This window comes from Tachypleus tridentatus, chromosome 7, assembly GCF_004210375.1.
Source record: "Tachypleus tridentatus isolate NWPU-2018 chromosome 7, ASM421037v1, whole genome shotgun sequence".
In the NCBI taxonomy this organism is placed as follows: Eukaryota; Metazoa; Arthropoda; class Merostomata; order Xiphosura; family Limulidae; genus Tachypleus; species Tachypleus tridentatus.
This window is the reverse complement of record NC_134831.1, coordinates 173,481,198-173,508,240: the sequence shown is the minus strand read 5'-3', so window position 1 is coordinate 173,508,240 and position 27,043 is coordinate 173,481,198. Positions and strand designations below refer to the sequence as shown.

General features: G+C 32.0%; 2 protein-coding genes across 2 annotated transcripts in view; both read right to left on the bottom strand.

Annotated features, from left to right (window-relative positions):
* The window catches only part of LOC143257870 (putative short-chain type dehydrogenase/reductase y4vI), a 30,771-nt gene extending 22,616 nt beyond the window's left edge, over positions 1 to 8,155 (bottom strand). The window contains exons 1-5 of the mRNA XM_076516897.1: positions 7,287 to 8,155; positions 6,894 to 6,973; positions 6,565 to 6,704; positions 2,848 to 2,940; positions 1,730 to 1,815 (exon numbers count right to left, since the gene is read on the bottom strand). Of these exons, the coding sequence (XP_076373012.1) occupies positions 1,730 to 1,815; positions 2,848 to 2,940; positions 6,565 to 6,704; positions 6,894 to 6,951 (377 nt within the window). The 5' untranslated portion in view covers positions 6,952 to 6,973; positions 7,287 to 8,155. The remainder of the gene's footprint in view (positions 1 to 1,729; positions 1,816 to 2,847; positions 2,941 to 6,564; positions 6,705 to 6,893; positions 6,974 to 7,286) is intronic.
* Positions 8,156 to 10,271: 2,116 nt separating this feature from the next.
* On the bottom strand, positions 10,272 to 25,162 carry LOC143257869 (3-oxoacyl-[acyl-carrier-protein] reductase FabG-like). The gene is made up of 10 exons (XM_076516896.1): positions 24,943 to 25,162; positions 21,459 to 21,598; positions 18,595 to 18,687; positions 17,280 to 17,365; positions 15,988 to 16,082; positions 15,738 to 15,823; positions 14,594 to 14,663; positions 13,629 to 13,665; positions 11,770 to 11,824; positions 10,272 to 10,464 (listed from the first exon to the last, which is right to left on the bottom strand). The coding sequence occupies exons 1-10, from the start codon at positions 25,040 to 25,042 to the stop codon at positions 10,312 to 10,314; spliced, it is 915 nt and encodes a 304-aa protein (XP_076373011.1). The 5' UTR covers positions 25,043 to 25,162; the 3' UTR covers positions 10,272 to 10,311.
* Positions 25,163 to 27,043: the final 1,881 nt, after the last annotated feature.

The following is a 27,043-nucleotide window of genomic DNA, read 5'->3' as shown; positions in this document are numbered from 1 at the left end:
TTCCATATCTCTATATTTATATTTTATATTTATTTCCGAACTGTTTTACAATGATCCTGGATAATTCCTTAGCGCTTCCCATGGACGAATATTGTATCTAAATGTATGTAAATTGCAAGTCACTAGAATTTCATTTTCAAATGCCTTTTATTTCTGGAGTACTTCAAAACTGCTTCATATTTCATATCCACTAATTCCACATTTTACTTTAAGAAAATTTAATAGCGAATTATAACGTAACGTACACATTTCTTTGTTTTAATACCGAAAAAAATATTCCAATATACGAATCGTAACGAAATTTAATAACAATAAACTAGAGCTTGAAACTTCCAGAAGCTAGTCTTACAACATTTTCCTTATATCTGTTTGATATACGTATAAAGTTCATTTATTATGTACATTTGAAACTCAAAATATTTCTGTTTGTTTGTTGCTTGCTTTTTATTTCTCCGCTGCGTTCTATACCCAAGTCACACTTCTTACACGCGAATGTGCGCAAAAAGACAATTTTAAGGTGATATACACGTCTATCGTCTGCTACCCAAACAGGTAATTTTTTTTACCATTAACATATATACAGCATGAATAATTTCTATGCAGAGTTGTCATTTTTTGTAAGTTTTAGTTAACATTTAATTACAGGTCTATTTATTTACAAATGATTATCTATACCTTCAACTCATGTAGAGAAGAAATATATGCAGAATTAAAATGTCGTGAGGGAAAAAGAAAACAATAGTCCTATGTATAAATTAAAATAGCGCTGTCTACCATAAAATACATTATGTAAAAATAGAAAGGTTTACATTATCATACTTATTATGTAAAATTGAGATTAAAATCAAGTGAACCAATGTATTTTATTCTACTTTTTTCCTTTGAATGGTTAGATACTGAAAGTTGATTTTTTCTTATGATATATTATAAAGTGAAAAATTGCACTTTGTTTGTTGTGTGTTTCATACATGAATATCATAAAGTGAGTACGGTGTCACATTCATAAAAACATATTAAATTTACATTACAGGAAATTGAACATACTGTTAAATACATATTTACGTTTAAAATTATAATATTCGTGGAAGGATGACGGGGAATGGGAGAAACAGAAGTAGGGTTATCCTGTTCACTAGAACGGGTACTCACATGCGTGCAACATAATCTAAAGATTTCCCATAAGGGCCTATTTATCCTAGCCAGTTAAAAAAACAAAAAACATTGTTCATTAGAAAGTTCTGATTTAAAACAGTTTGGTGGTTTACTTTCAAAAATCAAGCCTATAGTTTTGTTTTCATAAGTTCACAAAAATATTTGTTTTACCTTTCGAAATATGGAACGGGGAAACATAGAGAGCAAATATTGTTGGTTTTTCTCAAAAAGCTGGGTAACACTGAGTAACACAACCAGTTTTTGTATAAATCTATTATGTGCGTAAATTATTTTCCTTATTCGTCCTATATAACTATTATGTACCTTTCAGTAACATGGCGGTATTTCTACGGACTTACAACACTAGAAACCGGGTTTCGATACCCGTGATGGTAAAAAAAACAGTGTTTTGTACTTGATTAGAAACTAATATTACTATGTGTGTGCAGTATTGATTACAAACTGTATATACTCACAATCCTCTCCTTGTTTGTCAATATATATATACATGTGTGTTTGTACTGTGTGTATATTTTCCTAACTTCTCTACAGAACTACAAGATGTTAGCTTCGTTACCGAACATTGGTTTTCCAAACCAAATCTAGTGTCGCCAAAGAACCATCTTCAGCTGAGTCCGATGCTGTCGTTGCGGCATTGTTAACCTGAAGAAAAAACAAAACATTTTTAATGTTCCTACTTTCCTCTTATATTCCTATCAATTTGAATATTTTTGATTCAAAAATAAAATGCATGTAATATGTTAACTGGATCACGGAGTTCAAACATTTTGCGAGCTGTTAGGGTTAGGACCGAAATTTCTGATGTGATTTACTTTGTTACTAGACAACACGCGCTGTGATGATCTCTTCATTTGAGGTAATTTCTCTTTTCTCCCTACCTCTTTTTTAGTAAGTACAGATTGTGATTATATATCGTGATCTAGTTAATAATTTCCGTAATCTGTGACCACATCCATGTTGGAATCTCTGATCGTTCTGTGTCACTTCAGTTAAAGAGCAGTGATTTACAATTACAGATGAATTATAAGGAAGACAACATTACCAAATGTATTCTAGGTGATTAAAATACGAAAAGCGATTCTCCTCTCCAAAGAACGATTTTTTTCTTAGTATTTAACTGTATTGTTAAACCTAATGAAGAGTTGAGTACAGTAGTATGACACTGGCTGTTCTAGGATGATTTGTAATTTACTCAGACGTAAATATAACACAGAAAAATGGTTTGTTTGTTATGAATTTCGCGCAAAGCTACTCGAAAGCTATCTGCGCTAGCCATCCCTAATTTTGCAGTGTAAGACTAGAGGGAAGGCAACTAGTCATCACCACCCCCGCCAATTCTTGGGCTACTCATTTACCAACGAATAGTGGGATTGATCGTAACATTATAAAGCCCCCACAATTAAGAGGGCGAACATATTTGTTGCGACGGTGATTCGAACCCGCGACCCTCCAATTTCGAGCCGAACGCCTTAACCCACCTGGCCATGCCCGACCAATAAAAATAAAATAACAATAGACTAAGTAAAATACTTTAGTTAAAAATTTTACCAGTTTACTGTCTTCACTTGGAGTGCTAAGCCTTTTATGTTCCTCTTAAAAGTTGGGCCTGCCAGGTTTAAACTTTGACCAGAAATAATTATGGAAAATCTATATTTTTGTAATAACTAAACTCACTAAAATATCCAGTCTTCCATAGGTATCAATTGTTGACTTCACAATCCGTTCAATGTCTGATTCTATGGTTAAATCACCGACGATACACAAAGGCTGAAATACAAAAGAAAGTGAACATTTCAAGTTAGAAATTAAGAATATAACTTTGTGTGTTTGAGTAAATTGTTGAATTAAACTATTATATGATGTTATATGTTACTACAGCGTGTGTTGTATTAAAATATAGTAAGTTATAAAAAGAGAAACATCTTAAAATATTTCAAATAAAAGAGATTTGTTTTGAAGCTAGGTATTAACTACAGGTATTAAAATACCTGTAGACATACGGCTATATTTCTGGGGGGGAGTTAATAAAATGGAATAAAACTCTGGTAATGAATGAATGTTTGAGGAAGAAAAAAAATATGGTGAGTTTCAAGATTATTTATTAATAAAATAGTAAAGAAATCAAAATATTTTCACTCCTGAAACCATTGTGACGTTAAAGAAACATTGTTGACGTCATGTAGAATCACGTTTTGTTGAAATTAAAATAAATGTTTTAAAAGTGAAAACTTTATCAACGTGACGGAGCTCACTCGGTTGTCTCGGAAGTAATGCCAGAGAGCTTATAACGCTAAAGATCGAGTTTCAATATCATTGTGCAGACACCTAGTAACTTTTGTAGTAAAGAAAACGAAGTAAAAATTACAGAAAACAACATAATAAAGCGTAACATTACGTAAACATGTAGTCGCGAAATATAAATTATATCACATAACTGTAATTTTCAAAGAACACCAAGTTCCAAAATTTTGTAAAGGAATTTACAAAACCCAAGTTTCGTATTAAAATATTATTTGAATATACACATGCTTCTTGTAGGTTTTTTCTGAATTTCAGATGACAAACTCATTATGAACTTTCGGAATCCATTTAATTTAATATTTTATACTAGCTGGAGTAATGATTAATGATTAATGAAAGGTTATCTTTGAGACCGAAAAGTTGTTTCCCTTATATATAATTGTAAAATAACGCAAAAACATCCATAAAAACTGAAAAACAAAATATGGAATCTAAATTAGGATGTGTCTTCACAACAACCCAAGAAACATTGATGTCAAATAAAATGAAGACTCGTCAACAGGGAGCGAAATAGTGGTAAAAAAAACGCTCAGAAAACTCGCAAAACTGAACATTTATATCTACCTCCCCACAAACTCAATGAAACATAATACCAAATTTGGTGAAGTTCATTGCGGAAAACTGCAAACATTCGCATTGGCATGGTCGATATAAGCGTTCCCAGAAGGCTGGCTGAAATGTTATTCCAAGTGATGAAGATGGCTTCCCGAAGATCATGCACTGTTTGGAATTGACATCCATTTATACAGACTCCCCTTGCCATCCACCTCCATACATTTTCATTGGGGTTCAGTTCGGGAGAACAAGCTGGATGCATTATGGATTGCAGCGTTGTCCTGCTGAAAGATCCAGTCATTTCCACACAAGCGAGGGCCTTCAGTCAATAAGGATCTCTCTTCAACAAGTCAATGTAGCCAGCTGCTGTTTTACGTCCCTGTATTACCCGAAGCTCCATTGTTTCATGGAAGGAGTAAGCACCCCAGATCATGATGGAACGTCCTCCACTGTATCGTGTAGAAAATGTGTCCGTTTGGATATCATTATCGTGCCAGTAATGTTGGAAGCCAACTGGACGTCCAGGTTAAATTTTTCTCATCAGGGAACAAAACCTTCTTCCACTTTTCTGCGTCCCATGTTTGGTGCTTCTCAGCAAAGTTTAACCGAGCTATTTCGTGGTGTGGAAGAAGGCGTGGCCTTTGAAGACATTTACGGTTTTTAAAGCCTTTCTCTCGTAGATACCATCTTATTGTTCTTGAGCTGCATTCTGCGTCCGTAAGGGCCTTAATCTGGTTCGAAGATCGGCTGGTGTCTTGCCGGACAACCCGTCGAATCCTCCTGCTCAATTCCGGCGAAATTTTCTTGGGCCGACCACTTTCCGTATCCCTCAGGGTCTTTTAAGAAATTTGCAACAGCAGTATTACTACGCTCAATCTCACAAGCGTAGGCACGTTGAGCGAGACCTTGTTTTTGCAGTTCGACATTTCTGCCACGTTCAAACACTGTCAACTTTATAGTCTTTGCCATACTTTTACCCAATGTAACGCAGAGATGTCAGTGGGAGATATTGACAACACTAATGCTTGACACAAATGACTAAATTTCGTTACGTGTTTACCGATTAACGCTTCGTTTCAGTATGGCCTTAAACTTTTAACCAGCTAGTATTTAGGCTAATTTCATAGTGTTCACACTTTCCCTATTAAATGCTAAAAAGTTTTTTATTTTCCCTTTTCTTATTTTCATCTTTTAGAGCTCTAATCAAGTAAGTAGTTGAGTCTAACATCGGGAAATGGTTATTTTTTCTTTACATTCATTAGTCTTAAGATTTTGTCGAGTAGTGTATCTCCAGGGACATACAACAGACATTACTATTATATTGATACAGATATTACTAATATCATACAAAAATAACATTTATAAAAACAATTATTTTAGCAAAAATTTGAATATTTTGTGCTGTTTGGCTTTTACTTAAAGAAGTAGAAATTTTAAGTTAAAATAAGAGTGTCTGAAATCTAAATTATTTATGATTTCATTATAACTTATCACATTCCCACTATATTTCATTACGTTATAATCAAAATTAATTATCTTAATTATAATGTATCACATTTAACATACACTTTATTTCATGTTACTTATCATTTATCAAGTTTTAATTATAGTCTCTTACATTCTAGTTAAAATTGAGTATTTTAATTGTAATGTATCACTTATTAATTGTAATTTATTAAGTTTTATTTACTATGAAACTTGTTTATTAGCCACGTTTCACTAGAGTTAGACGTTTGTGAATCAAGTATTTGGAACTTTTAGTTATTTGATTTCTCTGTTTGTACGCATTTCTTTGCGCATTCGTGAACAGTTATTGTGGGTTGAGAAAAGTATCTTTCAGAGAATACATTATACAACCGAGATGTGAAAATACTTCAATGTATTTTATTCACAGAACCAGAACAATACCAGAGTTGTAAGAACTATATATTTTATTTTTCTGTTTTGTTTCTTAATTAAAGGTTAAAATAAGTCAGACTTTCTCATTAGTTTCCACATCCTTGGAACAATAGTTCCAATTTATATGAACATATTTTAGTTCGATGAAAATCTAATCAAAAAATAATATGACGTCGTTTATAAAATACTACATTTACAATATTTGTTATTTAAACATTTCGTACCTGTACATATTTACAATGCATATAGAAGTGATTTACACATTTTGATAAAGTTTAGAAAAAAATATCTCTCTACCTAGATTTTTATAAAGTAACCAAAATTTCGCCTGTGTGGCTTCACCAGGTTTAAAATGTTCGAATATTAAACGCTAATTAAAATGAATATAAATATATATCTGAAGTGTAAACATAGTTTCTTTCTCTTTTTTATTTAAATATTTCTTACGTATTAAATACTTCTATGTTATATAATGTTCTATCAGACCTATATATTATATATTAAATATTTTAATGTTATATAATGTTTGGCCATACCTTTAGATTATGTTCTAAATATCTCTATGTTTTATAATGTTTGATCAAACATTTATATGACGTATTAAATACTTCCATGTTATGTAATGTTCTGTCAAACCTTTAGATTATAAGGTGAAACTGCTTCACATTCTACAGCAGATTTTGCCAAATTTTCTTGGTTCCTTCCAGTCACAGATAGCTTCGCTCCCAGGCGTGAGAACAACACCGCAGTGGCTCTGCCTATTCCTGAACTAGCACCTAAATGTTTAAATATCCACTTAAGTATCTTAATTTGTAGAAGAAGAAAGAGTTTATAGCTTTCAAACAAACATGTAAACAATGAAAACTTTAGTTCCTCTACATTAATATGAATGTTGTTTATTTTACAGTTGGAATGGTAACGGTAAGAGGACATACAACATGTTTTTATTATATTATTTTACACACCTGTGATTATCGCCACCTTCTGGGCAAATTTCTTATCTGTAGATATAGAAGTTGCCATCCTATATGTTTATACAAGTCATCTAGAAACAAACAGCAACATACAATTTATTCTCAGGTTCCAACAACGTATGGCTCCGTTTTAAAAATGTCAGTTTGAGAAAACAAAACAACAACAAAAACACCACACAGCTTTAATTATATTGTATTAAATATAAATAATCTTCAAACAATGACACAAGTCTAACGCCTTTAGCGAGAGAGAAAAACACAATAAACAAATTATATATTCTTACATAAATAGAATATTTTTTATGAGAAATATTAAGTTTCACTGAAGTTTTCTTTCATATAGATTTATATATCACATTACTTCATGCAGAATAATAGACTTACCAGGAATTAGTGGACTTCCAACTGTTTACCTTTACAGGCAAACAAACTGCTGGTTTCTGGTTCTTTAATCAGGGAAGCTTCTAGTTACTGATTGGTTGGTGAACTTCAATTTAGAATGTTTGTCTTTTCTTGTAACCTTTTGTTCTATCTACAACATTCTCAAACTACGTGACTGATAAAAGATGGCTTTAAACTTTTTTATCATAGAATATTGTTGTTTTGAATTAAGCATAAAGCTACTCGATGGACAATCTGTGTTCTGCCCACCACATGTATCGAAACCCGGTTTTTAGCGTTGTAAGTCCACAGAAATACCGCTGAGCCACTGGGGGGCTATTATGGAATATAAAGTGTACAATAGTTATGATTACAGCTCTTTTACCAGGCTAACCTGGCACCCTCAGGTATAACAACTACATGTAGTTAGACCGAGATAACACGAAAAGCTGGCGAATGGATACATTAGTATTTAATAATAAATAAGTTTTAAGTTATGTGTAAAATGATTCTTACTTTAATTAATGAACTGTTTTGATATTAATTATTAAGGGTTCAATAATGTGATTTCAGCTAACTCTGTAAATAAATATTTCTTTTCGCCAGTGTAAACTAACCGAGTGTCAATAGTTTGTAAGTTACACCACCAGGATATGATGTATCTTCACCTGAAGTGAACATGGGCTTGATTCGCTCTGGGAGATCGACATGCAAGATTTAACTGAGAAAAAGTTCAATACTTCTACACAGTCAATGTTTACATATGACAGTTTTCTGGTTTTGTACACCTACTAGCAAAGTCAGCTTTCGCTAATCACGTGATTTGTTTCCAGGTGTAGAATAACAGTACATTAGATAGATCAACCTGCAAATATTAACTACAACATTTTCAAACACTTCTACACAGTCAATGGTTGTTGTCTATGGTACATTTATGTGACTGGAAAGCTGGTGTATTTTTATATGATCAGATATTTGTTATTAATTTTAATAATCAATCTTTATATATTATTACTTTAAAAAAGTATTAACTTATGTTCACAAATTAATATATTTATTGCAATAGTACTTCATTAAATACGGGATTTCTAGAATAATACAAAATAATTATAATCGCATACACCGAAATTTAAAAATCAATTTGTTTTAAGGCTAACATAAATTAAGCCTTTATCAATTTGTATACGTTTGTTGAGTTAGTTTAACAAGGACTAAACTTAATCATACGTAATAATACCAATAAATACACTGATAATGTTATTTTAAAACCGAAAGATAGACTTTTTTAAAAACTTTCACAAGCATTTGACATGTTGTTCTGCAAAACGTCTATCACAAGTAAATTTACATCTACCTGTTGTGTATTCTCATGCGTATTTTCAATTCAGATAAAAACTGAATAATTCAGAGAATTATTATGATATATTGTATAAATTAATTAAAAATATTGTATTACGTTAATTATATATTTTTTAAAACATTATACATAAGTCAACTCTAAACAATTCTACTTAAAAATATACGTTCTTATATATAAATAAGTGATGTTCATGTAACCATTTTAAAAAAATGAAATCATATACTCTTTAATAACAATACATTAGTGAGAGATTTTGAAAGCGAACCAACAGTTCAGGTATGCCCAGGTGGTTAGGGCGTTCGACTCATAATCGTAAGGTCGCGGGTAAGGATCCCCGTCATACTAAACGTGATCACATTTATTTTTAAAGCGGAAATACTACTTTCACACCATAGATATAATAAATATAATTACGACCGAATAAACCAATAGTGGTAGGTCGTATGATTAAATAATAATTTAAATCTTTATTTAGACTTCAAACATTAATTGGAAGTGTTAGTTATGTCTTGTGTTTATTAAAGATCACTGTATGATTTACCTGATTTATTAAAGAACCTTTATAATGTTTATAACGTTTCTGTTTATACTAACCACGAGTAACACCCTCATGTTCATAATAAGAGTTACTAAAACTTCTTTAGAGAGACCAAACTGAGATTGTTAGCAACAGACTGGCGATGTCACAGCATGGGAGAAGCTTCGGTGAATGTTTAATAAAGAAAGTAAGTCGGGACTTTGATGTGGTATCTATTTCAAAAGTGTGAGTATGGATACAAGTGAGCAGGCTGCCAATTTACCGACTTTATCTGCAACCAATGAGCCACCGGTTTTTTGTTTTTGTTTTTTAGTGTTGACAAACAATCAAGAAAAAATGACAAATTAAGTGTCAGAAATACTTCCAGGTAAATGTGTTTACTATTTGGAACATCGTAAGAATACCAGAAAGTGTTTGTATAAATATTCCTGTTTGAAGATCGAAAATCAGTTCTCATGACTTCAAAGCTTGTTCTTTGTGGGCTCGAAGATAATTCTTCCTGAGCTGAAATAAGACACAGATATCACTATACGAATCTTTGAAGAACAGTAATGACCACCCAGGTGATGAGTCTACCAAATGTTTCTCGCCTAATCTCTTTGTAAGTAACTTATTGCTATTATTTCTAATATCGGATACCATAGTTGAAATATGGTTGAGTTATACAGTGTAATGACTAAGTGATGTCATGGAAAGTGTTTTTAATGAAACAAAAGAAAACAATAGACAATGTAAACCAAAAACTATTACACTTAAGTAGAATGAATGTGTTACTGTTATTCAGTTACACGGGTATAACAGACAGCAATTAAGTTTAGATAAGTTGAATAAAACTGCAGTAAGTTTAATTGTAACTTACAGATTACGACAGTCAACCATGAGACATAGATGAGTTAAAACATTACATTAACTACCACCAAATCGATTATTATAACAGACGAAATTAACAGGAAGTATAATTTGCTAGTACTGAACTATAGGTTTAAGTAACCACGTGAAGAATCCTTTTAAGAACTTCTTTGACAGGAACTATTTGTATCAATCTGAATATTGATATTTTAAACGACAAATAACAACAGATTAAACAGAATAAATTGTCATGTAATGCTTTATTTCCCGGAAAACGTTTGTTAGCAAGAGGCGAGTCTAGCGCCATCTATCATCAGGGTTTCTCCACTGATAAACGAAGCCTCGTCAGAAGCGAGAAAAGCGATGGCAGAGGCGACCTCTTCTGGTTGTCCTCCACGACCAAGTGGATACGAACGAGCTACATCTTTCATTATCTATAATATATACATTTGAAGTCCAGTTACTGATGTGTTACGCTTGAAAGTTAAAAATAAGGTTTGTATATAAATATTACATAAATATTTATATCATATCAATTATTTATGTGGAGGGGTCATCTGTTTTAACCACTGACACTACTGTACAATAATGTATTGTCGTGACGTCAGTAAAATGTGCACATGCCATGAATCGCGAGAAGAATTGTGTATTCTGTCGGATATAGCACAGCATCACATATGAATGCTTAAAGAAAGAAATACAAATAATTGTTACTCTAAATTTGTGTGTTATTACTCTTGAAACAAAACATTTTCAGGGACCTTACGCGAGTATCTTTATAACATTGTTAATAAAATGGAAGCAGAGAAAGGTCTGACACGGGATTACACATTTGCGTACGTGGTGCATTTACGTGGCTTTTGACACTAATCTGTGTTTGTGAATTTTCATATGTTACTGGACGCCTCGTTTTGCTTACTGCACCTAATACAAGAGTTGTTACAGATCTCTTTCTGCATGGTCCTGGTGCCCGAAGTTGATCCACATTCCTTTCATATGAAGTTCATTAATATTAGAATCACTTGAATTTTAAAACGACACCTATTCGTCGTTAGAATAATATTACAACAAAGCTTCATAAGCGCATTTACAAGCATGAACACAAAACAGCGTGTCACAATGACCGGAATGACTTAATTCATCAGTACTGTTATTTCGGGAATCGAACCCCGGATTGTTGCGTTGTTCGTCCATAAACTTACCATTGTACCACCAGAGGACCACTCAAGTATTCTATGCAGCGTGTTTATCATGACCAAAGATAAATCTACATGGTCAATATTAGTTTAAAAGCATTTTTATGTATAAATTGTTCACTTAGAGATCCATTGCTTTGTTGGTTAGAAGGTTCCCAGTGACATTTGACTCACAAATAAAAGAAAACTGAAATAAAACTAATATTGTAACCAATGCCACTAATTTATGTTGGGTTTCAATACGTACTTTGCATGTAAAATAAGTAATTTATCCGTTTCACATTTAGTTACTAACTCTTCATGTTGTAACATTACTACGTAAATGAATCCAGACCGTAACAAACAGTATAAACACGTTAGTAAATAAAAAGTTAAATTATAAGTCTTTCTTATATAAACAGCCATCAGAAACCAACAGTATCTTTGATTTTAATTAACAACAATAACTGGTATTTTACATGAATCTACTGACTTTTTTCTAGTTTTAACTAATTAAATCGTATTGTAGTAATATACCAACAAACTTATACACTTTTCACGTACTTCCTTCGTGTCTAATCCAACAGTTGAATAGATGTTGGTTTCTATAGTTGCAGGACTGTAAAATAAAAATCAGTTGAAAATAAAAAGACATACTGACAGGTAAAATATTTAAAGTATTATTTACGTATAATATTTTATCACAAGTTACATCTTTTATGGTACGTAAGAATATTTTTAGAACAGGTGTGACAATACACAAGTGTAATAGCTGTAATTTGTAATAAAGTAAACTTATATCAAAACTAGTATTTACTAAACGTAACTGTTGGTGACATCAGTTTGGATGGCTGTTTGTTTGGAATTAATGAGCTATCTGCGCTCTACCCACCATGGGCATCGAAACCCGGTTTTTTAACCGTGTGAGCCCTCAGACACGTCACTGTGTCACTGGGAAACAGATTACGTCAACCAAAGTATTCGTTTCTATTCAAATTCACACAGGTTTCAAACGACACTTCACATTAATAACTAATTGTACTACAGTGAATAAAAATTGCAACCAATACTACAGATTAAAGTGCAAATAGATTTGGATATCCTATTAGTTTGTGCTTTATAAATAAGTTAACAGATTAATGTGTAGTTTACAAGAGGGACCAGGAGCAGTCTAAGATAGTTTGTCCAGAGAGTGAATTTTTGGGGCCTTGGATGTGCTCTAAGTGTGACAGTCAAATTCAAGTATTCGGTCACACAAGACTTACCAGATGATTGTTGTTTTTGTTGTTGTTTTTTGGAATTAAGCACAAAGCTACACAATGGGCTATGTGTGCTCTGCTCACCACGGATATCGAAACCCGGTTTCTAGCGTTGTTAGTCCGCAGACATACCGCTGAGCCACTGGGGGGCGCCAGATGATTGATAATGGGCGCTGTTAAGAATATCTCATTAAATTTATGAACGGCTATGCACAGATTTGTGTAGGTTTACGTGAAATAGTAAATAAAAAATATTTATTACAATATTACTGCTTTAAAATTTTATTCATTAAATTTTACTTACTTTCTAAGGGTGCAAAGTCCATTTTTATAAGAAAATAGGAACCACAACTTGGATGGAACCATATTGTGCACAAAGGTTAAACGGCCAGGTATAATTGTTTTTAATTTTAAACTACTGACCAAACGAAAGAGACACAAGTAATAGGAAACGTCACTACAAAGGCTTTTCTCGAACCTTTGACCTGAAAAAGGAATTGACTGCTACTATATAACGCGCCCTTAGCTCAAAGTGTAGAACAAGTTAAGCAGCACATTGTCTCGACTTTTAGACCTATCCAACAGTAGCTAACACGGCAACCAATAAACCACTCACGCCCACGTATTCATATTCATTCAAACAACACAGATTAACCAATATCTTATCTCGTTGATAATCATAGTTTTGTTAAATTAGGATAAAAATAATCCAAAATTTATGAAGTATCCACAATATTGATTAATTTTACCTTTTGTTAGTATAACAGGAGATAAGTAACTAATCAAAACAAGTGTTCTTTTCTTGTTCTAAAAAATTCTGGAAACAGCTCAAAATTCTTACTGCTCAACTAATGTACGATCACTAACTCTTGCGTGATCAAATTTTCACTGATCATCTGTCTTCAGATAAAAAAATCAAAACTTCGTTACTTTGTTTTACAATTTTAGCGGAAAACTACACAAGCAGGAAATAGTAAACAGAAACCCCCGCCTACTCTTGTGATTGCACCATCACTACAACTATGACCCCTCAGATTCACCAACAGAGTAGGCTAAACATTAGGCTACGGCCAGCCTTAAATAAAAACACATCAAAATATCGCATGTACCTAAAACGTTCATATGAATATCGATTATACAGAAGGAAAGAAAGAACAAACTTACTTTACTGAGTTTACTCTGACATGCTTGGGACCAAGATCTGAAAACAATAAAAAGACAAAAATTGAAAATAGAGAAAGGATTTTATTGTTACAGTAACAATGTTTTTGAAACAAACAAAACTGTGAATTTGTTTCATTTAATTTTTACATTAAACCCTCTATCAACATTAAGTTACTTTCTCGCATTATTAATAAATAAATAAAAACATTGTGTGTGTGTGTGCGTAGTTACACCAAGACAAAAATAGTTCACGAAGGAATACATCGTAATTATTTTAAAGAATACTTACTGTTATGATTAAGATGACGGAACACCTTGTTAATAATAAAACTATATTTTTATGGTGGACGTATAGAGTAAGTTGTTATTTCACTTGTGATACTACGTCGTGACATTACGCAAGAATATTTACTATGGCGATGGGTCACTGTAGTGCAACTGAAAAACTGTATGTTTTTGAACCGTGTTCACTAATACATTTAAGAAAGTCTCAATACATATTTTACAATATTCCGCTCAGTGATGAGGATTACTGTAACAGACATTAATTATTGTTAATTTGAGTGACACAATTAAATGGTAAATCCTAATAAAATGTTATCTGGAAAGAAGGCACTTACTGAGATAACCATGTTTTCTTTCTAATTTCCAGATTTCAGTTTTATTAAATAAAATAGAAACCAGTTTTGTGTTGTTAGTTCCTTCTCACGACTGTTTTAAGAATTATATTTCATTAATACAAGATTCAAAAGAAAAACTTATGGTTTTATATCAGTAAACTTGTAACAATAACAATTTGGTCAAAGTTGATGATGAAACACAGGGAGCTGTATAAACATAGTCACTCAGACGAAGGAATCTATGACTTACGACAAAAAATGAACAAATAAATAGACATTAATTGCAGTAATAAATAATGACTAATGACAGTTTGTTTGTTTCTTGTTTTTATATAATAAACTCACCTATTGCCACACTTCTGGTAAACTGATCTAAAGCACCTTTGGACATGGTGTAAGAAAGGGTTGATGCGTACTAGAAAAATTTGATGAAATTGTTTTGTTAGATGTCAGATCCATAATGTCAAACATTAACTACTGTTATAATCAGAAAATAATTTTATGTTTCCTTTCTATAGACTTCAATAGTATTGAATAAATCTAACAAGAGTTTAAAATTAACTTTTAATTACTTTCATGCTCATTTAGGATTCCGACCGAAAGTGTCGCTACCAGTGAGGGTTTCCAAAGATTGTATATTAATTTTCATAAGTAATAACATATATTGGATTTGCTCTACTTGTTATTGGATTGTTTTTAGTTGTTATATGTGTTGGTGGCTCTTTAATCAAAATTAATTAATTCATATAAAATAGCGTCAATACTTCGACATAAGGAAAATGAATCATAGAATAAAATGCTTGTTTATTTGTTTTTGAATTTCACGCAAAGCTACTCGAGGGGTATCTGCGTTAATTTAGTAGTGTCAGACAAGAGGGAAGGCAGCTTGTCATCTCTACCCACCGCCAACTCTTGGGCGACATTTATCAACGAATAGTGGAATTTACCGTCACATTATAATTCCCCCATGACTGACAGGGCGAGCGTGGGTGTTGCAATCGGGATTCGAACCCTCAGATTACGAGTCGAACGTCTTATCTCACCTGGCCATACCGTGCCTAATAAAAATGAAATAAAGTAATAAACCTGAAAGGAGAGACGAGAAATAAATTACGTACTGAAAATAATTACAAAAAATTCACTGCTCAGCAGTGTTCCCTCAAAGCTGCGCAGCCGCACAACAACAAATCAAGTGTTGCGCACACCCTAAGTGACGTTCACTGGTCTGAACATGGTGGTGGTCTTAATGATCTTGACAGTTAAAAGGTCTAAAGCACAAATAACCAACTTGTAGCACTGCAAAGTGCTTTAATGTATTCTCAGGACAGCTGGTATGGATATTAAAACTTTAATTAAACTTTAGTATAGAACAGTGTTACGACCCTAACCTGAAGATGACCTAAGAAGGTCAAAACGCTGTTCTGTACTTTATTTCAATTAAAATTTTAATTCCCACTCCCGCCGTCTTGAGATTACATTTTTTTTTTACTTCCAAAGGGTTTTTCGTTATCTCGAAAGTTGTCTTATGATCCAATAATGTTGATGGTCTAAAAATACTCTCTCCATTAATGAAGACTGGTAGCACACATCCACACATTTCTTTAATACTGGAGTACATGATAAAAATTTATTCGGAACATGGACTGAAAAACTTTATTGGGAATATTGATCCTTACCACATTTTAATCAAATAAAAATCTATAATTTTTCACTTTGATCTTCAATATTGGACTACTTACTCCCTTTTTTGCTGAGGATGCTTGAAACGTTGACAATTGAACCTTTACTTTCAATCAGGTGAGGAACAGCTAGCATAGTCAAATGGTACACAGAACTTGTAAAACAGAGAAGAAAAATACTTATGATATTTTTAAAATTAACAATCACAGCAATAGATAGCGCTGCTAGCAATAATTTGGCAACTGAACTAGTGAGGCTTGTTTGTTGCAGAACATTCTTAAAGGCAAATTATTTCATACCGATTCACGAAAGTTTCCAAGCATTTTACTATGGGGAAAATTGTAAGTAAATTCTAAATTTTTAAGGTATAGTCTTTAAAATAAATTTTATTTATAAAATATGTATTATTTGTTATTTCTTATTACTTAGTTTTACACTTTATTTCAGGAAGATTTGATACCGACTTATGATGTATCGTATACGTTTTTATTTTAATAAAAAATAATCAAAATTTATACAATAAACTAAGCCTACAATATCCCACATCTATATCACCCTTCACTGCCAGCAGACAGTTGTGGGAAGGTGACTGCTCTCCCAAATTAAAATAACAATACGAATTTTTTTCTTATTGTTATTTTACTTTGAGACATTGTGGGCTTGAGAAATCACATCTCGCTCTCCTAATTTCTAATTTTCTTTTGTGAGACTAGCGAATTGGAGGCAAAGACTTATAGACGGTGTATCCCCACCGTAATGTGAGTCCCACTTCCGAGTCACCTTCAAAACCTTGAATACATTTTATAATCCCGCATTGTAGCTTGTACCCAAGAATGATTTTTAAAAATATGTATCGTATTTTGTTTCATGTTAATGTGTTCTGTTTATGGCTCCAAAAATTATGGTTGTAATATAATCCCATGTGGTAACTGTACCATAGGATCGTTTTTTTAAAAATATGCAGCGTATTTAACTTTATGTTAATGGCTTGAGAATTTATGGTTATAATACATATATTTGTGTAAGCAGTTTTATGTTTATATTCTTCGATGATCTTAGACTTATATTTTAACTTCACACAATCTCATAATCCTGTACTAAACTTTAACGTTCTAAATAAAATACAACCAGTTTAAAACAAACCACTAATACTTAAAAACATATATGTATGTGCAGTACTTTCCTTATTTATCTATATATTTACCATGTATATCTTTTTCTTATTTGTCCACTGTACGTATGTTTTCCTTATTTGTCTATGGTACGTATGTTTTCCTTATTTGTCTATATATCTCTTGCGTATATTTTTCTCTTATTTCTTCGTATAACTACTAGATGTAAATTTTCTTACCGAACATTGGTTTTCCACACCAAATCTAGTGTCTCCAAAGAACCATTTTGAGCTGAATCCACTGCTGTAATTCCAGCATTGTTAACCTGAATTAAAAAACGCTTCTAATGTTCCTACTTTTCTCTCACATTCCCGTTAATTTGTTCTTTTCTAATTGAAATAAAATGCGTGTAAACACATTAACTTTTTCAAAACCTTTATTTAGTTTGGTTTCTGGTGCTTCGCCAGCTGTTAGGGTTATAACTGGAACTTATACTGATTGAATTTGTTACCAAGCAACACCTGCTATGACGGTCTCTTCATGTAAGATATATTTTATTTTCTCTCCACCTCTTACTTTCAGTGAGTATAGCGCTGTAAGACCGTAGACTAACCTCTGTTTCTGATTTACAGTATATATATATACTTACCTCTCTTTCTGATTTACAATATATATATATACATCTTTCTTTCAGTATACATATATATATATCTTCTTACAGTATATATATATATATCTTTCCTTTCAGTATACATATATATATATCTCTTCTTACAGTATATATATATATATCTTTCCTTTCAGTATACATATATATATATCTCTTCTTACAGTATATATATATATACATCTATCGTTACAGTATGTATATATGTATATACATCTATCCTTATAGTGTGTATATATATATATATCCTTACGTAATTATCTCACCTCTTTCAGTTATCATGATGGTCAACCTCCCTGATCTAATCTTTTTTGGTAAGCTGGGTGAAGAATGGTGATTTACAAGTTGAATGTTAAGACTGAATCCTGGTGTTTATTAACGATTTTAATGATTCTTTTAGTGACTAGAAAGAAACTGGAGTGTTGCAGGAACAGTATGGTCATTAACAATGTTTCGCTTATTCATAACTATTGTTTTACAAGCATATTTTATACGATATACTTTTAAACGAACTTAGTTTATTCATGTAAAATCGAGAAATAAAACTATTAAATGTACATAAAATATTGTAGGTGTAGGGGAAGAGAAAGGTTTGATTTTATGACTGGTGGCTCCCAGAAAAGTGAAACACGATATTAAAGATATACTTAGACACCACGAAGATCTTTAATTTTGTTTTTTACTGAGTGTGTTAAGCCTTTTTTTTCTTTTTTTTAAAGGTAGCTTGCCAAGCTTAACTAGTGAAGAATGAATTTTAACCAGAAACAACAATAGATAATCAACTCCACTGGCCTTTAAAGGGCTATGAATTCTATTAATACATAAGAAATAATAATGTGGTATTGGTACAAATATAACGAGATATTTCTTCTTGTAAATAAACTCACCAAAATGTCCAGTCTTCCGTAGGTGTTCGTTGTTGAATTCACAATTCGCTCAATATCTGATTCTATGGTTAAATCACCGACGATACACAAAGGCTGAAACATACAAGCGAATATTTTGATTAAATTAAAATATTGAATCGTGTGGATCAGAGTTAATGTTTCTGGCTAATGATTATAATTCGTTATATTGACTGATCTATCTGCCATATTGGAGAATTACAAAGTTATGAAAATAAAAAAACAGGACACTAGTTTATGATTTGTTTTATAGTAATACCACATAAGGCTATTCGCTGTGACCACTGCGGAGAATGAGTCCCGGTTATTAACATTATAAGCCTGTACATTACCACTCCAAGAGTTAAACAATTTTAAAGAAAATGATATAAATATCTAATAATGATTGAATATATGACACACAAGAAAAAGAGATTCTTTAATCCTATACATCTAGTCTGCGCAATGCATCCTAAGAAGACAGCTATAGTATATAAGTTCTACAAATTTATTAACAAAATGTTTATATCGTGAAACCATCTCATCGTTTCAATGGAGAAAGTCGTACAGTGTCGGTGCAACAAAGATAACATAAACAAATTAACCTTATATGTTTCGGAGAACAAAACACATACGCCAATCATGAGAGGAGAAAAATTCAAATTACAATTTTAGAACGATTCAAGAAACCAAGCAGATTTTATAAAATAACAAATAAATAATATAAAAAGAAAAGCTAATACAAAGAAAAAACATGTCACGGTAAACCTAATAAATTCACAATATACGTAATGTAGGCCTGATATATTCCAAATGTATTATTACTTTTTAACAAAGTAACAGTTAAAACGAAGTTCATATTTCTGGATGAAGAGAAACCCACTTGAAATAAAAATGTTTCTCGGAACAACTGGTATGGGTATTAACACTTTTATTGATAAGGAGAGAACAGCATGTCAATCTTCCTAGGTCATCTTAACCTGAAGATGGCCCAGGAAGGTTGAAGCGTTGTTCTCTCCATATCAATAAAAGTGTTAATTACCATACCAGAAGTTCATATGTGTTTCACTAGATGTCACTGTATTTATATGATCTCATGTAATGTGACTACATAAACATTTTTCTTTTCAACATTTCTCTGGTGTTCTTTAATCGTACTTTTAAATTTCTAGTTGTCTGATTGATATAGATTTTCGGACAAGAATGAATCTCGTAAACATCAGTTTTAATAAAAACATTCAATGGGTTTTAAATCTCTATATATAAATGTGAAACTAAACTATTACAAATAACATTCAGAAACCACATATGTTGATAAGGTACACGTATAATAATACACTGATTGTGTAGCGGATAGTGGTGGTACTCTAACTTTATTGAACATGAATACTCTCACCACACTGAAAATAGTGTCAGTGTAAAATATAAACTATTTTGCCAACTAGCTTTCTATGAGGTCCTTAACACTACATAAGAAAATGTAAATATCTCGATCACTGTCTATCTAAAACACTTCTCTGTCACAACCCAGTGAAATAAATACTGTTTATTTAACTCCTTTAAATATAAATATACCTCAGCATCATTTAAAGACTCTCTCACTATTTATTATGCTGCTTAACTCACATGTCGCTTACTTTCTAGTTTTCTACGTTGTTGACTTATTAATTTTAATAGTTATAATGCTTAAATGACTTACTAAGTGACTCATTAACTGACTGATTTACTCATTAACGGACTAAGTAACTATCTCATCCTTTTTTAAACAATATTCGTTTCTATAGGCGTCACATGTCATCACGACGTTATGCGTGTAAACGATGTAAACGATAAAAGATCAAAGACATAAGAATAAAATGTAAAAATAATTATGTTTTATTTTTATTAGTTTTTAATTAATAGATTTTGAAATTAAAATGTGCTCAAATATATAAGCATTATTATGTTGTTTTGTCACTAAATTGTGTTAACATGCGATAAAAGATTAGTTCTGTGCTCCGAACACAAATAGTTTTGGTATCATAACATGGGTGATGTGACATTCCTGTTTGAGAAATTCAAATTGTGGTTTATTTTTCAAAGCAAATATATATTTTTTAAATGATTATAATCTAAAACAATAATGTCTATATTTAAATAGGAATACAGAATTTTAAACACAAACTTCATTATAATGATTTCAAAATTAATCTCTAATATGTTTATTAAAGTTCTATCCATACAGAAAGATGCAGGGTAAGTAAAATATTTTCATTAGAAGAGATTAATGATTTTATGGCACGAATTTACAAAAATAAAAATTTAGCTAAATATATTTGTATTTTTATTGAGTATCAAATAAAAGAAACATTTTCATGATATACAGTAAATGTATTAGTTAAGACTATAGAAATATTCGATCCACTCAGTTTTAATGTTTTCGAATAAAACTTTGAAACTCTTAGTAACACTTGTTGTTGTTGTTTTTTTCTGTGTACAACTATTTGCTTTTTGTTTATTGAACATTTTTTTCGAGTTGAACCCAGTTATATATATGTCAGAGAATGGGCCAATCTTGGAAACAGAACTGGGTATCTGTCTGTTTATTCTCTCTCACAATGTCAGTTAAAAGTCAAACTAGGAAACACCCACAAGTGCCCTTCTCAATGATATCTCCATCCTGGTTACAACAGTCCCAATTTATATGAACATTATTTACTTCAATTAAAAACCAATATGGCATCATTTATAAATCAGTGCATTATAATATACTCTTATTTAGGAATTTCTTGTGTATTAGATATGTTTATGTTATATACAGTTGCGTCAAACCTTTAGATTATGTATTAAATACATAATGTTATGTGTTATTTAATGTTTGGTCAAACCTTTATATCATAAGGTGAAACTGTTTCACATTCTAAAGAGGATTTTGTCAAATTTTCTTGGTTCCTTCCAGTCAAAGCTAGTCTCGCTCCAAGGCTTGAGAACAACACAGCAGTGGCTCTACCTATCCCTGAACTAGCACCTAAATGATTAGATACCCATTAATGTATGTAAATTTATAGAAGAAGAAAATTATATTATAAGTCATACGAATGGAAAACTATAATTTGAGTATTCTCTATTTTACTTTAAATTTATCGTATCAGAGGTATATATTGTTAAAACAAATAATCAAAACTGATTACATTTCACTGACCTGTGATTAACGCCACCTTCTGGTCCAGTTTTTTCTCTTGATGTTGTGAAGTAGCCATTGATAAAAATTATCTACATCAAGAAGCTATATTTAATGTGTCTTTTTTTTTTTTTTCTAAAGTCAGTAAACTACAATATAAACAGTTGTGTTATATAATACATACAAGATACAACAAAACCAATATTTATTGTTGAAAACTTTCAACACCGACAATTAAGTTTTGCTTATGTGTTTTAGATTACTGGGAATTTTATTGATACATTAATTTAAAAACAAGATAGAAAACTGCACGGAAAACTACCGTTATCTTCTGCATTTGTACAATAGCAAAATATATGTCTATTTATCACACACTGTATCTTATGGGTATTAAATTAAATATCAAACTGCCCTATTTTTCCTTTTCACGAGTATGTGACTGGAAAGTTATTTATTTTTTCTAATTCTTAAAAGTTGAAATCGATATAAACATCAGTTTGTAGATTTTTAATCAAACTGATAAAAACCTGAGAAGGATTTATGGGAAAAGCGAGACTTTCTCCTTTGACTGACTGTAAAAAATATTTCAAAAATATGGACATAAAAGGTAAAAACATATAAAAAGAAAAATCTTACTCAGTACAGGTTTGCTGTTGTTCTGTATAACTACAGTACTGTGTAAAACTGTTAGGACAACAGAATATATTATCATTTTAATTTGGTTAATTCTTCCATACCATTACAAAATGTAAATTTCAACATTATAGTAATGTTTCACTGATCTGTGTTAACAACTGAATGAGACAGAGTGAGAAAACTTATTATTCTTTTGAATTCCCATATACTTGTACCAAAGGTACGTCATAACGGTTCTGCTTCAATGAAGATAGTAATCGAATTTAATGTCTGGAATAACTTTCATGGTACCTTATCCAGTGTCTTAACTGCATAGAAAGAAGCAAGCAACGAGCATATGGTAAATGTGGATACTAGAATTAATCAATTTAATAGCACTCCACAAATAAGTTTAATTAAAAACAATCTTTAACACAATATATTAAGTTGACACCACAGACCACAAAAGGTAGATAATTGTCACTAGAGCTGAGATTCATTTTAAAATCTTTACATGATGCAGGTTGGATATCCTGACCAACTGCGTTTGAAATATTTAATTTAAATTGTTGGTTGTACGTAAGAAAGGTGAAATAAACTTATCTTAATACATAGCATCCACCATGAAGCGTGGTGGGACAGTGTAGTGGTTTGACGGTGTTTTACTGCTGAGGTGACAAAATAAATAAACCAACACAAGTACAATCAGACACTGATCCAACATGGTTTCAATGTTATAAGTAATGGATTATAACAAGTACAATCAGACACTGATCCGTTATGGTTTGAATGTTATTATTAATGGATTATAACAAGTACAATCTGACACTGATTATCATGGTTTCAATGTTTCAAGTACAATCAGACACTGATCCATCATGGTTTGAATATAATTTGTAATGGATTATAATAACAAGTACAATGAGATACTGATCCATCATGGTTTAAATTTTTTTTGTAATGGATTATACCAAGTACAATCAGATACTGATCCATCATGGTTTGAATGTTATTCGTAATGGATTATAATACCAAGAAGATAATGACACCAAACACACATCCAACCTGTGCAGAAATTATTTAGCTAAGAAAGAAGATGCTGTAGTCATTAAAATGATGCAATGACCCTCACAGAGTCCTGATCACAACCAAACTGAGAAAGTCTGAGATTTGGTTGATAAAAAAACGTCAGTTCTAAAGACACTTGAAAGGAATGCATTAGAGACACTTCAAGTAAAATCCCAAAGAACACTTTCATTAAATATGTTGCAACAATGCCTGAAAGACTGTTTGCAGTTATTAGAGCAAAAGTGGGCAACACAAAATATTAACTGTTTGCTCAAGTCAAGCACTTTCACGAAGTTTCTGTTGTACTAATAGTAAACATTAATAAAATGTTGATGTTACATCTGTGATAAAGACTCATGTCCTTCAGTTTTTGAACATAGCACGATGTAACATAATGTTGTCCCATTTTCAGGTTTGTAAAATTTAAATATCTGTACATAAATGTTTGGCCCTGCTGGTACAGCGATAAAATAATGGGTTCGATAGCCCTCGTTGGACTCAGCAGATAGCTAGATGTGGCTTTGGTATTAGAAAACACACACACACACACACAAATGTTTACAAGAACGTGACGGTCACACACATAAACACAAAACGTCTTTCACACTGAAACAAAAAAGATGTATAAGCTGGATCACAAGTTGCTAATGTTCCATCTTTTAATTATTAAATTACGTAAAAGTTTGGTTTGATAAACATTTAGTGACATCAGACGATATCTGACATAACTAAACTGAAAATTTATTTTGGTTGAACTTGGAAGTATAAGAATAGTTTGTTTGTTTTTGAATTTCACTATCTGCGCTATCCGTTCGTAATTTAGAAGCGTAAGAGTATGTTGAAGGCAACTAGTTGTCATCACCCACCGCCAACTCTTGGGCTACTCTTTCACCAACGAATGAGTACATTCAGCATGTTAGGCGTGACGGAAATTTTAAACATGACCCTCAGATTACGAGTTGAGCGCCCTAACCACCTGACCATACCGTGCCTTTTTGACTGTGTTCTAATACTTTTACATAGTACTGTAATGAGTAAGGTAATACTCGTACATAATAACAAATGTGTTTGTATATCATGATAAGATCCGTGATAGTAATATACACAATAATATATTCATTTGGTGAAACATATATACAATATCTACTCATTCTTTTATTGTGTCTTGTTAAGATAAAGATTTAAGTGTATACGTTTCCAAACTTTATATACCTATTGTATACATAAAGAAAACAATAACACGATGTAATAATTAACAAATTATCGAAACAGTTTATTATAACAGAAATGTTATACATCATAACATGTTTGATATTTTAAGTTACTATATCATGTGATACACATTAAAAATTACTACCTGAAAGTTTTATTTTAATTGAATTATCCATTCTAGTGCAGAACATTAAATTAATGAGAAATACTTTATGTGTTTGACATTTCAGCTAACCTTCAATTAATTGATTAAACAAGAAATAACTTACACGATATCTGTATAGTAAAGTACTTACCCTGTGCCGTAGATCGAGTTTCTAGACTTTTCACCTCTAACAAGCAGTTCAATATCAAATGATCACATGACCTGATTCTCTCAGTGTGATTGGAAGACATTCTCGCACGTACAATTATTTAGGGACACAGTACAACTGGTTAAAGAAATTCTGGGCCGCAAAAGATATGGCCTTGAATTGTTTCTTCAGTTTAGTTTCTTTGGTTTGTTTAGGATTTCAAGCAGAGCTGCACGAGGGCTATCTGTACTAGGCCCGCTACAAAACAAAGTGGGACGACCCGGCATGGCCAAACGTGTTAAAGCGTGCGACTCGTAATCTGAGGGTCGCGGGTTCGCATCCCCGTCGCGCCAAACGTGCTCACTTTTTCAGCTCTGGGGCGTTATAATGTGCGATCAATCCCACTATTCGTTGGTAAAAGAGCAACCCAAGAGTTGGTGGTGGGTGGTGATGACTAGCTGCCTTCCCTCTTGTCTTATACTGCTAAATTGGAGACGGCTTGCACAGATAGCCCTCGAGTAACTTTGTGCAAAATTCAAAAACAAACAAACAAAACAAAGTGATACAATATTGTTTAATAAATATAAATACTTTCCAAATGCAAGGAAAAATATTCGGACAGAATTACAGAAGAGAAATTTTTTAGGGGAAAAAACGCTAGAAACTCAGGATACATTTGTCTTTTATAAAGTCAAAACCTGCAAAATTATCAATATTTATGTATAAATAATGACTAATTTCCAATCAATATTCCAAATCTGATCGAAGAAAGAAGTTATTGAGGCAGATTTAGAGGTTCAGTTTGACTTCAAGGGGGATTGAGTAGTTTCTATGCACCTCTGTTTTCGGCCGGACATGGCCAGGTTGTTTAGGTGCTCCACTCGTAATCTGATGGTCGTGGGTTCGAATCATCGTCACACCAAACATGCTCGCCCTTTCAGCTGTGGGGGCGTTATAGTGTGATGGTCAGTCTCACTATTCGTTGGTAACAGAGTAGCCCAAGAGTTGGCGGTGGGTGGTAATGACTAACTGTTTTTCCTCAAATGTTACATTGCCAAATTAGGGACCGCTAGAGCAGATAGCCCTCGTGTAGCTTTGCGCAAAATTCAAAATTGTACCATACCAAACTAGCTTAAGCCGAAAGTGAAAAATGTGTGGGGTGTTTAAGTTGGGGCTATTTCAGCTGAAGGAAAATTGTTATCAATATCAAAATGATGAAACATGACGAATATGGGGAAAAAAATTGGGGTAAAATATAAATTCGATTATTTATCCTACATCTTTGTATTACTTGTTTTGGTATAATTACCTGTTTGGGTGTATTTATTTGTGCATTAAAGGTTAGAAAAATACTCATGTCAGACTGAATGTGAAAAGAAAGAGACAGACTTAAAGTATTTATCTTGCACTTCAATTTAATTGTTTAATGGTAATAATATTTAAGTAGATGGCGCTAGAGTTTACTAATGACGCAATTATTTGTTGTGAGTTTATGATATTAGAAGTAAAGTTTGTTGTATGGTTGAAGAGTGGCATAAGGCAGTTATGTGGTTTATCTTTATTTTGTGTATATCGTTTTTGTTATTGAAATGTACACGTGTGTGAAAAGTGCTTCAAGGATACTCGAGTGAACTAAAAATAACCTGAAAATATAAAACTCGTTCATAGAAATATGGTATAATTCATGGAAAATCAATATGGGATTAGAATTCGTTAGTTGCATAGTTACTACGTTCGAGTAACTGTTATATCGTAATTTGAAGGCTTATAAAGTTGTATTATGGTAAAAAAAAAAAGGCCGGTCTGGGATGAGTGTTAGTTCTGCATTTCAAAAATACAGTTTATAAATTACACCTAATTTGTTTTCTAAAACTAGGAGCAGTATTATTATAAAATTCTAAGAATATATAACTTGTTGATACTATTAAAATGAAAGTCACAGGTTGGACTTATTTAGAAGTTCAAAAATTTCTTTTTTTATTTAAGTACATCTAAATTTGTTATGGTGGAAAGATTATAAATTTGTCTTTAATAGAATAATTTGTTGAAACTCATGATCTGGGTGCTAATTATACTTACTTGAAAAACAACAATACAAAAAGTT